This window comes from Anabrus simplex, chromosome 1 (genome assembly GCF_040414725.1).
Source record: "Anabrus simplex isolate iqAnaSimp1 chromosome 1, ASM4041472v1, whole genome shotgun sequence".
NCBI classification, from domain to species: Eukaryota; Metazoa; Arthropoda; class Insecta; order Orthoptera; family Tettigoniidae; genus Anabrus; species Anabrus simplex.
Genome location: NC_090265.1, coordinates 912,951,318 through 912,966,606, shown reverse-complemented (window position 1 = coordinate 912,966,606; position 15,289 = coordinate 912,951,318). Strand labels below are relative to the sequence as shown.

The 15,289-nt window shown below is 38.2% G+C and overlaps 1 protein-coding gene across 1 annotated transcript in view; it reads right to left on the bottom strand.

Annotated features, from left to right (window-relative positions):
• The window catches only part of sbm (sobremesa), a 336,672-nt gene that overhangs the window by 21,228 nt on the left and 300,155 nt on the right, over nt 1–15,289 (bottom strand). The window contains exons 8-9 of the mRNA XM_067148406.2: nt 4,002–4,105; nt 3,800–3,896 (exon numbers count right to left, since the gene is read on the bottom strand). Coding sequence (XP_067004507.1) covers nt 3,800–3,896; nt 4,002–4,105 — 201 coding nt within the window. The remainder of the gene's footprint in view (nt 1–3,799; nt 3,897–4,001; nt 4,106–15,289) is intronic.

Sequence of the window (15,289 nt, the reverse complement as noted above, 5' to 3'; positions counted from 1 at the left end):
ACAAGCTACCTACAGTATATGAAATTTTAAAGAGAAATTTATCTCTATTTCAATACAGGAGGAACAAAGTGTTCAACAAATTAACGTACGGTAGCTCTTCGCATTGTGCTCACTTTCAAAGGCACTGGAGAATGCAATTAAGATATTTCTTTACATTGTTGTTTATAAATGTTGTGGACAACACCTTTAATTGAAGTTTTAGTGTTGTATGGTAAGACTACTATTCTTATATAACGACGGCTTACTTCTAAAACCTCGTATGTCCCGATGCTCGTCCTACGCATTATTTTCCTTAAGGCTGGCCACGCCTCCCGGCCACATATGGATATGCAGTCCATCAGAACAATTTTCATTGTGTACAATTTCCTATGCTGATGTGTAAAGGAAAATGGACATCACCATACCGTATAGTAGGGATGTTGTCTGCATCACGTATTTATGCTCTCCTACAGTATAATGCATTTAAGGTTCAATTTCCTTTACACATCAGCATAGTAAAATGAACACAACGAAAATTGTTCTGATGGGCTGCATATCATTACGTGGCTGGGAGGCGTGACCAGTCTTAAGGAAAATAATGGGTAGATAGAACATTGCCAGATACGAGGTTTTAGAAGTAAGCCGTCGATAAGGAGATTGTGTTCAAATTCCAAGAGGGATCATATTTTTTTACCCCTTTAATTTATAAGTAGATTTACCATGATTACTGATCATATTAAGGAATAAACTGGAAAATTATTTCCCCCTTCTTACAATTATAAGGCTTCTCACTTCTTCTTCTTCTTCTTCTTCTTCTTCTTCTTCTTCTTCTTCTTCTTATTATTATTATTATTATTATTATTATTATTATTATTATTATTATTATGAAGTAAAGATAGAAAGATGCCCATTTTTAGAAGCAATGCATATCGTACCTTGGAGAAGTGATGTTTGCATAATAATACCGGTAATAGTAATAATAATAATACAGTCTGTAAGTACACTAGTGTAAATGTAACGTTAGTCTATACAATTCAAATTAAGTAAGTTGATAATCTAGTAATCTATTCCCAATTTAAATGTGGAATCATGATTATACCCAGTGTTGTAGGTGAATGGGTTAACATACAGTAACAGCTTATAAGTACCGGTAGTTCAAGACAGCTACAGAAAGTGACCTACCTCACAACCAATTAATGAGGTCTCTTGCATGATCTAGCTTTATGGTACAACTAGACAGCTGTGACAAGAATGCTTTTCAGTTTTCAGTGCTAATGTAACTAATATGCAAAATTTTGTAAAATGATTACATTGAGAGACCCAAGAAGATGCTCATTATGAAAATTGTTATAACAAAAATAGTTTGATAACTTATTTTAATCTATATGAAAAGAATTCATGTTGAAATTTCTAATCCAGTCTTTGAGCTATGAATTTAGCCTATGTGTTACTAGGTGTTATGTGTAGTATGAGAACTATGTGTATAGCCAAAATTAATTTTGTAACATTCTGTGTGACTACAGTGCATACAATTATTTTGATGTCTTTACATGCTTTTAAGGCAGTCTACTGTAGGATATAATTTCAATAATATGTACAAAAATATAACGTTTCTGAATGGCAAGTATGAAGTTTGCTTGAGAAACCTACCATAAGAGGTACATCTACAAGCCATTTTTTTCCGGATTGAAGTTTTAGTGTTATATGGTAAGACTACCATTCCTAGATAAGGAGATTGAGTTCAAATTCCAAGAGGGATCACATTTTTACCCTCTTAATCTTATAAGTAGATTTACCATGATTACTGATCATTTTAAGGAATAAACTGGAAAATGATTTCCCCCACCTTCTTACAATTATAAGACATACAGTGTCAACAAGTCATATGTTTTATCCCTCTCCCACCCATTTTGTGAGGTACGGTACACATTGTAAAGTTGGAATCAGGTTTTACTTCACAGTCAGTACAAAGTGGTGGACTGAAACTTTGAATGATGAGAGGACAGTATTGAATGTATTTTGAATGAAAATATTTAGATGTCCAAGAAGAACAACAAGAAGAAGAAATTGTAAGTAACTGTTACATAAACTGTTTAATGGGCTAAGTTCTTGCAATTAGAGGCCTGATATTTTTAGAGTTTCCTTCAAATATGAAATCTCTGTTTTGAAGTGTATCCAAGCATCAAATCATTTGAAATTGCTTTGGTATGGAAAGTCAATGATTAATCTTACTGTTACAGTTTTATGCCATTAAGAACATTTGTTAATTTATCTTTTGACATATCAGCCATTAATCCTGCATTCTTATTATATAATGTGCCTGTTAAACTGTACTTGAAGTGGTGCATCATCTTCCGCAGACCATACATAGTCGAAATGGGTGAAATTATTACTAAAAATATTCACAGAGTTGTAGATGTATTAGGGTAGTAAAAATGAGTCTTTTTGTAAATGTTTTTGGTTTTATGTTCCACTAAGTATTGTACTTTTACTGTTTTTGGAGGCGCTGAGAAGCTGGAATTTTGTCCCATGAGAGTTCTTTTAAATGTCTGTAAGTTTATGGACATGAGGTTGCTGTGTTTGAGTACCTTCCAATACTACCAGACTGTGCCAGGACTGAATCAGCCAACTTGGGCATGGAATTTTATGTATGTTGATCATGTCTTTGGAATGACCAACAAAGAAGGTAAACGTGTCAAGGAGAGCAGTTGCAAAATTACAAATAGATCAGTAATATCATGCTTAAATAACCTGAACAATGTTGCATACTACTCATACAGTTTTTGAAGTAGTATTAATGTGAATACATTGTTGAGTGATTAGTGGTGACACCAACAAGAAATATCGCAGCTTTCTTTCAAGTCAGTTATGGTGCTGGATTTTCTAGGATTGCCATCGTGCTGGAAGTACATATCACTATGTAAAGAACAATCAAGTAAGCTTGTAGTTACATGTGACTATTGATATCGTGGTCATAGCCACAGGATCCCCAGTTTTATGTGGAATCACAACTGCAGGAATATGACATTTCATTCCAAACACACTATGTGCATTGGCTGGGATTCAAACCACAGCCAACTTGGTGAGAAGACATCGAGACCGAAGGTAGGTTTAAGAGTGTCATCTCATTTTACTTGAGTATTTTATCCAAACGCATCATCTCATAATCAGCAGGTCTTTGGCTGAGCAGTGGTCACTTGGTAGGCCAAAGGTCCTCTAGGCTGGTAGTGTCAGTGTAGAAAAAAAAATTATATCCACACTAATTCTTCACTCTTTCAACATCTCATTATCAAAAGTAGCATAGCTATTTCAGATCCAGTTAATTGTAGTGTGGATTTTCACATCATACTTAACTGTATGGGTATTGGTAAAGGGTACAAGATTCTTAGGTACTAGTTATAAGAAAGATTAATTTATTTTGTCAGGGCCACAGGGTGGCTTGAATTTGTATGCTTACGTAGATTAAAAAGTCTAACTTAGAGTCAAAATTGGGATTCCTTTAAACAATAGTTTATACGCTCCAATTTCTTGGTGGTATTTTGAGTCATTTTAAGAGGAGGAAAGGGTTGAGAAATTGTAAATATTGGAATAAATAAAGAAGGGATTTGTAGATGGTACTATGGATTTGAAACCAATGTACAGTATCTGAGGAGAATTTTCTCATTGTGCCTTTATCAGGAACCGGAGCAGACAATGGGGGAGCAGTGTCAGCTCTGTCATGGGATAAAGTATGGTAGGTATATTTATGTTCTCTTTTGGGAAAGTTCCCTGTGAGGAACTTAACTATGTGGGAGGGAGCGGTCCTATGGGGCAGACTTACGTGGAAAATGAGTCCCGGCGCCGGGGTGAATCGTCGGATGTGGACGTAAGACAGGATGTCCAAGAGATGGCCCTCACGACTCGCGGCGAAACACAACCTGACAACAGGAACTCCACTTGTGTCAGATGTCATGTCTGTTCTCTCCTGATCCCCTCCCCAAGCCATGCACACAGATACAAAAGATAAAGGTTGCGGCACTTACCTTCCTGCGGCGAAGAGTGTTCCGTTAGCCGAGCCGAACGTTGAGACAGTCACGGACAGCGGCATGAGCCAGGCCATCACGCCCAAAATACGGTTACCAAACGTCTGCAACAAACAGTATTATGTGAATTATCATGAAGCTTCAGAAAATATAAAACTCTGGAAAATGTGGATTTGGCATTTACAGAATTTCAGTACTCTTTGAATAACGTATTTCTATAAAACTTAATTACCATCTTTTTCTGAAAAATATATAATACAAAACACACACAAAAAATGAATAATGCTGTATTGATGACAGTGATTAAAAGAAAATATACAATAGTGAAGAACTCATTAGTATAGCCTGAGGATCCACAATATCTTACACCAGCTTTTTCAGCCATATGGTTTGAGACGTGTGCCATGAGCCAAGATAAAGTCTGTTGTACCTGTTATTGGATCTTTACATCTTGACTGGAGTGATTGCCAAAGCCAAATTTGTGACAATGCCAGTAGTATGTCAGGATTTTATTATGGGCTGAAACTGAGAAGTTAATGAATTCAATCCTCTAGCAACTTACAGTACATTCCTTGTGCTTGGCATTCATTATAACTTGTGGGTTCCCCAGCTTCAGAAAGTTGCTCTGAATCTGTTGCAAATTTTTTATTAAAATTCTAAAAAATCTCTTCATTTTCACCTCACAGATGGGAAATATTGTTATAAAAATTTGGAAAGGATTCACTTGTTTTGAAAACACTCTACAAGACCCAATGGTGAGCCCATGCTGATGTGAGTAAAGCTTAGTAAAAATTTTACCATGAGGTGGTAAACGAGATAAGCAGTGATGAAACCAATGAAGGACAAACAAAGAATGTTAAATTGGAAGCTGTCTCAATCAGTGGCAGTTCATCAGATACAAAATGAGTTGTTTACAAAATTTAACAATAATAATGTATTAAGTAAAATGCCTTGTGTTAATATCTAAAGGTATTACTTTTTAATATTGAGTTTACCAAGTTCATGATTGCCTTGCCTGGTCAAAATAAATCTATATGAAAACTCTGTGCTTTTTTGAAGCCCATACATACAGAATGACTCTGCTCAATAACAATAACACAAACTAGTCTTCACCTTCTTGAAGGTGGTGGTGGTGATTACTGTTTTAAGAGGAAGTACAACTAGGCAATCATCCTCTATATAACACTAATCAGAGGGAAAAAGGAAAGGGATCCGACACTTCGAAAAATGAAGATATCGGTCAAAGAAAGACAAGGGCCACGAAGGGCGTGAAAATGAAAGACTCCCTAGCCCTCGCAAACCTAATAGCGTCGGGGTCGGAAAAGAACAAGAGTTGACCAAGGGAGGTCGGATAGGATAGATGAAAGTGAGGAGCCTGGCACAAGTAAGTGGAAACAATGCCAGGACTCAGCTAAGGGCCCCGTGGTCACCAACCCACGCTCCAAAGTTCAGAGCCCCTGGGGCCCCATTTGGTCGCCTCTTACGACAGGCAGGGGATACCGTGGGTGTTATTCTACTGCCCCCACCCACAGGGGGACACCTTCTTGAAGCCTGTGGGATCAGTGTTGCCAGATCCAAAAATTATATTTCGCTAGATAGGACTCAAAATTTTGGGAAATTTTGTCAAAATGTTTGAAAATGTTTAAAAACACAGTGTGCCATAATTTTGATGAAGTTGCTTAAAATTAAATTTGGTACTACAGAAGTCAGTAGCCTCCGTGGCTCAGGCAGCAGCATGTCAGTCTCTCACCGCTGGGTTCCGTGGTTCAAATCCCGGTCACTCCATGCAAGAAATTCAGTAAAATGAACGAAATAGGAATGTATTTTTAGCAATTTAATAGCATATTTGTTCATCTTGCAGCCTACGATACCTGAAACTCCAGACTGTCTTGTCGATTGGACACAGGAATACAATGTTATCGCCTTACATATATACTTCAAGTCAAAGCCTTGGAACATCAGTTGTGGTGGTATATTGGACACGGGTTTCTTTGGCTTGATGAATTACATCTCAGTTTCAATAAAAAAATTTGAAGACATGCCTTACCTTTGTTTGTCATCATTTTCAAACTAAAAATGTACCAATTTTTTGAATTAACAATAATCTCTTCCCTTTGTTCATCATGTCTTGTTAAAAATCTTGAGAATAATAATTTGTAACACAAATATGTCATTGTTTGATTCTCATCTATAATCTGACTATCAACACTATATCAACAAAACCTGAATAGACCTACTTCCATGCTATTTTCTACTAGTTCCAGCTATTGAAGAAAACCCTTTTCATGTCTATTTGGATAGGTGCTAAATTACTTGGAGGTATATTTATTTTAAATAATCATCTCTAGCATTTGATCTATTTATGACATTTTGTTAAATCTAGAGCTAGTACATATTACAAAACACTTAGATTTTTTTTAAAACTCATTTTAACACAATCATACAAATGTAGTTCAGTTAATTTAGTTGAATTGCCACAAATCATTTGAAAACTGGAGAAGGATATATTTAAATTATACATTTGCATGAAAAATGCATAAGAAACTAGTAACAGACGTAGCTGTAACTGACTCACAGTTTGCAATGTGTTTGCCTGTATTAGACAATGTGAAAAATTTCCTTCGAACTAACTCAGGACTAACATACTGTATTCAAAGAAAATGTTTCTAATGTCCACTTTGGAAACAATTACAATAATTTAATTACATATAAGAAAATATTTTAATTTGATTGTTGGAATGAACACCTGCAATTATTGTGTGAACACATTATAGCAGCATAACTTTACCTTTACCGATTTGTTGGGTTTATGATCATTTGTTTCTACTTCTTCACAAGTAGCATTGTAAATAATTGGATCATTATTCATATTAATTTGCTTGCTTGAGACTGAAAATTTTAAGCTGGCCATGCCTAGTATTAAAGTTAGAGCCTTAGAGGCACTCATTCCCTAAGCAATATATCCTAAACGTTTTGGTTTTAAAACAGTAAACGTTTTACGAGCTAAAACTATTAGCTTGAAGTGAAACTAGTCAACGAACATAATATACTTTTGTTTACAAAATTTAATTAGAAAAATTGGTCCATGCCTCCAAATCCGTCAGTAGTTTATCGAACAATACGTAATTCGTTTCCAGTAATTACGAAGGTTGGAACTTAAATAGTGGCAACTATTTATTTATAACAGATACAAAAGAGTTACATGGTAGCAACCTTTACTGTCCTTCAATGTAGTCACCAGCGTTGTGTATAACCCATTGCCAGCGATGTGGAAGTCGTAGTATACCTTTAGCAGAGCCTGTTCAGTTGCTGATGCGAATGGACCAGTCTACTGCCTGTCAAATCTCTGCAACAGTTCTGAGCTCACGAATTGTCTGGTTTCGATCACTGTCCAGTAACGCGGCAAGAGCATACACTTCTTCTTCACTGACACTCGTAGGACGACCTGCCCAATGAATGTCCGCCAAAGTTTGCCAACCATCGTTGAAGGCTTATATCAAACGTGCCTCTGTTTTGTAAGGCAATGCAGATTCCCCGCAAGCCTCTTGAAGACCTTGATGACATTGATGTGCTGTACGACCTCTGGCACATACAATCTTGATCCAACTCCGTTGTTCCTGTTTGGATAACATAGTGATAATGTTACGTTAGACCGCTAGCTCACAAGTGACTGTGTTTCTCTCGCTTGTGCGCACGCAGGGGATGTGGGAAGGGCGATTCCATTTGCTCTGAGGTAAGGTGGGTATGTAACCAACATGTGCTCTTAGCGACAATATTAGATTCTCTTGCATAGCGTCTCCACAGCAGTGTTGCCACTATTTAAGTTCCAACCCTCGTATAAACAACAACATGTAACCCTGTTGAAACACTGGATCCTGTGAGATCTCCATTGTGAATCTTTATAACAACAGTAGACCTATAGATACTGGTAATTGTCTTGTTTTAAATTCTAATTATTTTATAGGCTCAGCTTCATCCTCATGCAGTTGATTATAATTAGTCAAGTTATGAACAGGGATGGAATTACAGAGATGTGTAGTCTGTCTATACTATTAAACACCATTAAATAAAGAGTGAGATGATATTTGTTTGTTTGTTCTGGATAAGGTCGAAAACTACAGGACTTATGATTTTGATATATTTTACCATGAACTGGTGGGGGATCTTACAGGGGTATGACACAAATGTGGTTAATTTTTGGTCAGCTTAAACTAAAATAATGGGTAAATGGTTGGCCCTATAGAAATACATAGGTAGAGTCATAAGTCATGGCAACTATGTTTGTTCTCCCAAACAGGAGACAATATTGCAAGTATCGATTAGGTGGTTCTTTAATTATACTTGTTGATTAACAGGAGACAACATAGAAAATCTAAGATATGCATTTGGAAACGTACGGTATGTACTTGCATATGATGCCACTAGATGGTGTATGTAAACAACAGTGTGGGTGTAAGCATGCCCCCAAGTTCAGTGTGTGAGTGAGAGTGTCACAAAATGGAAGTCAACAAGCAGGAGCAACGAGCGTATATTAAAATAGCAGTTCTCCGCGGCAGAAATGCACGACAATGCCATGCAGAGCTGCGGGAAGCATTAGGTGTGCATGCCATGCCTATAGAACAGTAGCCTAATAAGGATATGGTAATCCTGGCATACAATGTTCAAGGTGTTCTTTGTGTGTCATCCAGTGCGTGAGGGCCACACTGTCAATGCAGTTTATTACAATTCCTTTTTGTTGTACCAACTGCACCATTCAGTGCGAACCAAACGTCCGGATCTTTTGGACAACGCCATAATCCTACACGATAACGTGACAGCTCACACAGCAGCCATCGTTCAGCTTCGCTTACAACGGTGGGGTTCTTCCACACCCGCCTTATTCGCCTGATCTGAGCCCATGTGACTATGATCTAATCCCCAAAGTCAAGAAGCCATTACGTGGGCAACGGTTTGCTAACAAGAAGGACATCGTGATAGCATTTCTGAGAGAGGTGTCACACGTTAGTGATACACATGCAGCGAATGGTATTCAGCGCCTGCCCCACCACTGGCAACGCACAGTAGAAACCTTGAGTAATTATTTCGAAGGTCTGTAACCAGTGGAGACCTGCCCTTTGTACGTAGTCTTGTGTATTTGCTGCCTATGCCATAATGAAACAATGTTTACCAATGGCCTGTATTCTGTCACTTTCCTACGAGAATCTCCTGAAGTCAGAATTTGTCTTCAGGCACTGTGCGTAAGTACATGCCCTATATTTCCAAATGCATATCTTAGACTTTCCGTGTTGTCTCCTGTTCGCGAGAAAAAAATAGTTGCCATGAGTTATGACTCGACCCTCGTATGTCTAAATTCGGGACTCTCAATGGAGGATTTTTGTGTTCTCTTTTTTCCGGCATTGTCCTCCTTTTTAAAGAGTTTTGTCCCCTTCTTTATCTACTTGCATCTGGTCACCCTATTGGAGGCTACAGTTGTACTGTATTCTTGAAATTGCTAAGCAGGCTTATCCATATTTAAGAACTGGACACACATACACTTGCGGACTACCTTAATTTAACTATTTTAATCCTTCTTCATAGATCCGTACGAAGAGCGGGTATTTTAGCTAGTACTGTATATTTTGCATACCGTACCGTAATTACATTGTCTGATCTAGTGACTACAACACTGTCATCAGTTAGTAGTCACACAGAAAACCGTGCTCTTTCACTTGAAATATGACACATTGCTTTCTAATAATGACATAACATTTTTACTTTGTATCATCAGATTGTATTTCGCATCCCTCTAAATATTCGTGTGGTTGCTAGTTGTACAGTACGGTTTTCTCTCATTTTGTGCCGCGTACGATGCGCCCTTTAAACCGTACGCTGAAAGCCCAGGTTTTTTCTATCGAATACAAATTCTCTATTTTCAAATCTCGTGCTGTAGACTATTGTACTATTGTTAAAAAACTGCGCGGTTTCGATCAAAAAGTACAAAAATATTATGTACGGTACTATTTGGTTCTGACCAAAGAGTATTCGTCACTACCTGTTCCAATCATAAAGGCGCTCTTTCCGTCACATCAGTTGAGAGTAGCGTTTTTGGTAGTATATTTCCGTCTATGGCATATACGGAAAGAATGTTTTCTGTAATGACAATAATATGGAAGAATGAAAGAAATAGAAGGCGTGTAGATTTAATTTTAGAAAATGAATTGTTGGTACTTCAACTACGGTATGACGACCATTGTAAGGAAATACGCAAAAACGTTATGTCGAACAGGAAACTCTTAAATATCGCATGTTCAAACGAGAATTACTTATGAAATGCAGTTAACTAAATTATTAGTTCGTAGTACATTTCTTACACTGAAAAAAAAAAATTAAATGGCGTTTGGCTTTTAATACCGGGAGTGTCCGAGGACATGTTCGGCTCGCCAGGTGCAGGTTTTTGATTGGACGCCCTTAGGCGACCTGCGTGTCGTGGTGGTGGTGGTGGTGGTGGTGGTGATGGTGGTGGTGGTGGTGATGATGATGATGATGATGAAGGCAACACATACACCCAGCCCCATGCAAGAGAAATTAACCAATGATGGTTAAAATTCCCGACCGTGCCGGGAATCGAACCCGGGACCATTTAGCCATGGAGCCGGACACTGGAATAATTATTATTCCTTTTTACCGTTTGGGAATCTGGCAACGCTTACGTAGGTGTTTGTCGAAGTCGCGCTGTTTCCCCTTTATCGGCGATATTGTTATAGGCCTACTTAAAACTTATTTCTAATTCTCTCTATCCGTGTGGAAGTCCCAAACTGTCATGTTAATACTTAAAAAAAAGTAAAATAAGGGGATTTAGGATGGAGTTTTGTTGTGATTATGATAAAGGAGCTGACCGACACTATTAAATACCTGAAATACCTTTGCCTGAAATTTAGGTGAAAAAATGGAGTGTGTCGGAAGTCTCCGTGCACTTTAATCCAACTCTTAAAAGTTAGTTTCTGAGTTCTCTCGAGAATTACGAGTTAATACGCAGGGGCACGTAAGTTGATGCCAACATCTTTAAGAGACCAAGTATGTTGAGACCGTATTCGTGCGGTAGACAATGGCGGGAATCACGTGTAGTCGTTCCATGACGCAAACAGCATCGTGTCTATCTTTAATGATCTGCAGTTATTCTTAGCTCAAATAAATTCAAAGGAAGCTGGTGGCTGCTTTCCTTAAAGCAGACAATTCCCAGGTACTTTCTTACGAGCCTCAAGAAACGGATATTCACGATTTCTTTCAGAGTAGACATTATCTTCTACAGGGGTACCAAATACTGGTGAACAAGGAAAGTATATCGTTCGCTTCAATGATGTCTAATAAGTGATAATGCTGTCCGGCACCATGGTTAATGGTTATCGTGCTGGCCTTTAGTTCAGAGTGTCGCGGGTTCGATTCCCGGCTGGGTCGGGGATTTTAACCTTTATTGGTTAATTCCAATAGCTCGGGGGCTGGGTGTGTGTATGTGCAGTCTTCATTATTAGAATTCATCGACGTCAGCTCGAAAGACCTGCACCAGGCCTCTTCAGAGGCTACACACCATTATTATTATTATTATTATTATTATTATTATTATTATTATTATTATTATTATTATTATTGATAGTTATTTTTAGCATAGCCAGGATACAATAGTCTGTATAACAGATTCAACAGATAGTCCTAATCGCTTGTGCCGTGAATAATAGGTAGAGACGGTCCGAGGAGTTTAATAATAATAATAATAATAATAATAATAATAATAATAATAATAATAATAATAATAATAATAATAATGCTATTTGCTTTACGTCCCACTAACTCTTTAACGGTTTTCGGAGACGCCGAGGTGCCGGAATTTAGTCCCGCAGGAGTTCTTATACGTGCCAGTAAATCTACCGACACGAGGCTGACGTATTTGAGCATCTTCAAATAACACCAGACTGAACCACGATCGAACCTGCCAAGTTGGGGTCAGAAGGCCAGCGCCTCAACCGTCCGAGCCACTCAGCCCGGCCCCCAGGAGGTTTGCGATAATCGCAAGTGCCGCCCCCCCCCCCCGTCACATTTTGTGTCCACACTTTCACAAAATCCATTTTTTAAAATCCGTAACATCAATCTTCCGTGACTACAACGTGATTACTTACTCATACTCACTCTGCTTAATCACAACTTAATGCTCTATATTTTCATTCAAGCGATTACAAAATGTCAAAGTTTGAAAGGTAGGCTACTTGCTGAATAAATAAATGCGTATTAAAATGCTCCTGATCATCCAGTATTTATTCAGACACGTAATAATAAAACATAACCAGTTCTGGAAATGATATAGTACACAACTCTAAAGAAAATAATTTCTGAAATAACTGTAATAACAACCTGCATTTTTTTTACCGACAGTTTAATCATTAGTCGCTAAATGTCTTATTTCTACAAGGAAATACTAATAATAATCGATGCGATAAATGTCGACATGGCCACCCTGCGAGTGGTTGAACTTGCCCATACAAACCAACAGCACGCGATTATTTGTGATGGAGAGGTGGGCAGCATTCTGTCACCCGCAAGACTCCTTGTAATTCCGTCTTATTTTCACATATATTTACTGACACAAAACTCCGTTGTTAAGTTTAACAATTCGTCCATTGCAAAACTCATTATTCATGCATTTTATATTTTGCCACCTCCTAAAAGCTGCCGCCATAGGTGGTAGCACGGTTCACCCCCTCGAGCCGGATCTAACTAATAATTACCGTTAAATGGCGAGACGGGGCTGATAAGTTTTGGTTGAGTCACAGCTGTCTTGAAAGACACTGGGAAGAGCTAAGCTGAGTTCTTATACAAGCCAGTAAATCTACCGATTTGAGGCTTCCACGTTTAATATCAAGCGACTCTTCCAGGATTGCATCGCACAACCTTGAGGTAAGGAGAAGAGTGCCATTTCCAAACTCATCTCGGAGCAGGCTAAATCTAACACGGATTATGCTATGCTTTAGAAGGTAAAATCAAATAGATTACACAGATGACAGTGAAAAGCAGGAGCGTATACTTGCAACTACGATTGCAACTCACTCTGGTGGCTCGAAGTGGACGCTAAAAACCGGGCATATCAGTTGTGAAATAATGCAGTGTCAAATGTTGTTATGATATTAAATTATTCTTAAGAAAACATCGCTGGAAGAGGTAGTATTTGCGCTATAAATAGATGTAACTTAGTAATTACAGATAGCAAAGTACGTCAAAATCTTTCTACAGATTTTCGAAAGTGTACATAAATATTAGTTGAAAAGTTTGGTTAGATTTCCATTATGTTTTACACAATTTCAGTGTTCGATTTTACGATAGTGGAAAATTATATACACATTGATATTACAGATAAGTATGCGAGTTACTGTCTACGGTCTTAGAATCAGACATTGACAACTGTAGACCATAGGCCTACATTAAAAGATAACTTACATATGTTATTTTCTGCAAATTAAATTAAAGGAAATGCTGGGGCTGTACCTTAATTAAGGCCACGGCCGCTTCCTTCCCACTCCTATTCCTTTTCTATCCCATCGTCAGCATAAGACTTATCTGTGTCGGTGCGTAGTAAAAAAAAAAACCTTTGATTTTACCAACTTAGATGAAAATGAAAAACCTACCACCTGTTTTCCAGTCACTGACTGGGTCAGGGATGTAATGAACGAATCATATATAGGCTATTAGTACGATGGGGTCGCCACTCCCAAAATAATTTATTAATGACTGATAGATGCTATGAAATGAGAATGGAGACTGTTGCTGGAATGAAAGATGATAGGGAAAACCGGAGTACCCAGAGAAAATCCTATCCCGCCTCCGCTTTGTCCAGCACAAATCTCACATGGAGTGACCGGGATTTGAACCACGGTATCCAGCGGTGAGAGGGCGACGCGCTGCCGTCTGAGCCACGGAGGCTCCATTTATCAACTTAGATATGTCAGGGGAAATGTTTGTGCAAAATGAATGCGAAACCATGCTTCCAATGCAACATTCGACAAACATGACCTATTCAGATTCATGACTGAGAATATACGGTACTGTATATTCGTAAAAATATATAGAACCAAATATAGTAAGGTGCCAATGAGTGGATACGTATAAACCGGAACACTTTTTATTCCAAGTTCTTATAAAATGCAAGGAGGCTGTCTGAAATATTGTGATACCTATATTTCAAAACTGTGTTACATTGTAGCCTTCTGTCATTTAGAAATATCAAAAAATGACTAATACTTATACTGTGAAGCCCTTAAACAATTCGACATTTGTGTTCATTTGTCATTTAATATCGTGGCTTATAAATATGTGCTGTACGTCTACATACGTCACAACTTAATAATTATACCACTCTGTGTTCTGGCCATCGTCAACACTTGATTGTCATATGGTATATCAAGAACAAGCCTTACTACCCATTGATTCGATTTCAAGAAGTACAGTAAGTATAGCCTACTACCATCCTGGGAGAATACAAATTCTACGTGTTTTAAACAACCCACCTGTTTCAGTTTCGTATTCCCTCCCTGGTATTCGATCCTCGTAAGTTTCTTCCCAGCTGATATCACGAAATTGTCATTACATCGATTTGTTGTCAGACCGATTTTGCAATACAGAGTGAAAGCGGGGTGAACTCAGGACACCTCATCCTTAAGTTCGAAGTAACAGATACGGAAGTCGTCTTCTTTTTCTTAGGACGCCGTATCCTTACGAAGATTGGCGATATAATTGATTATGATAACTCGCGAAACAGCGGCTCGAAAGATTTCAATGTAAGTTCGACCATACCAGCGGCACAGGTATTTAAGCCAGGACAGTTTGTGCGTATGAACGTCTTCGGTGGTTGGGTCATGTGAGGTGAATGGCGGAAGACAGGAGAACAATGGACTCGGTCCTAGACGGTAAGAGAATCAGATGGGGACCAAGGTGACGATAAAGATAGATTTAATGATTTAAAGATAAATGGCGTTGAACTAAACGAGGCGGTAGAGCTAGTTGCACACAGAGGATTGTGGAGGCGCTCATTTATTTCACAGAGGCTTGCAGACTCAAGGCTGAAAGGAGTAACAGTATATCGATGGCTTACTTCTAAAACCTCGTATCTGGTAATGCTCTTTCTACCCATTATTTTCCTTAAGACTGGTCACGCCTCCCAGCCACATATTGATATGCAGCCCATCAGAACAATTTTCATTGTGTTCATTTTCCTATGCTGATGTGTAAAGGAAATTGAACTTTAAATGCATTATACTGTAGGAGTG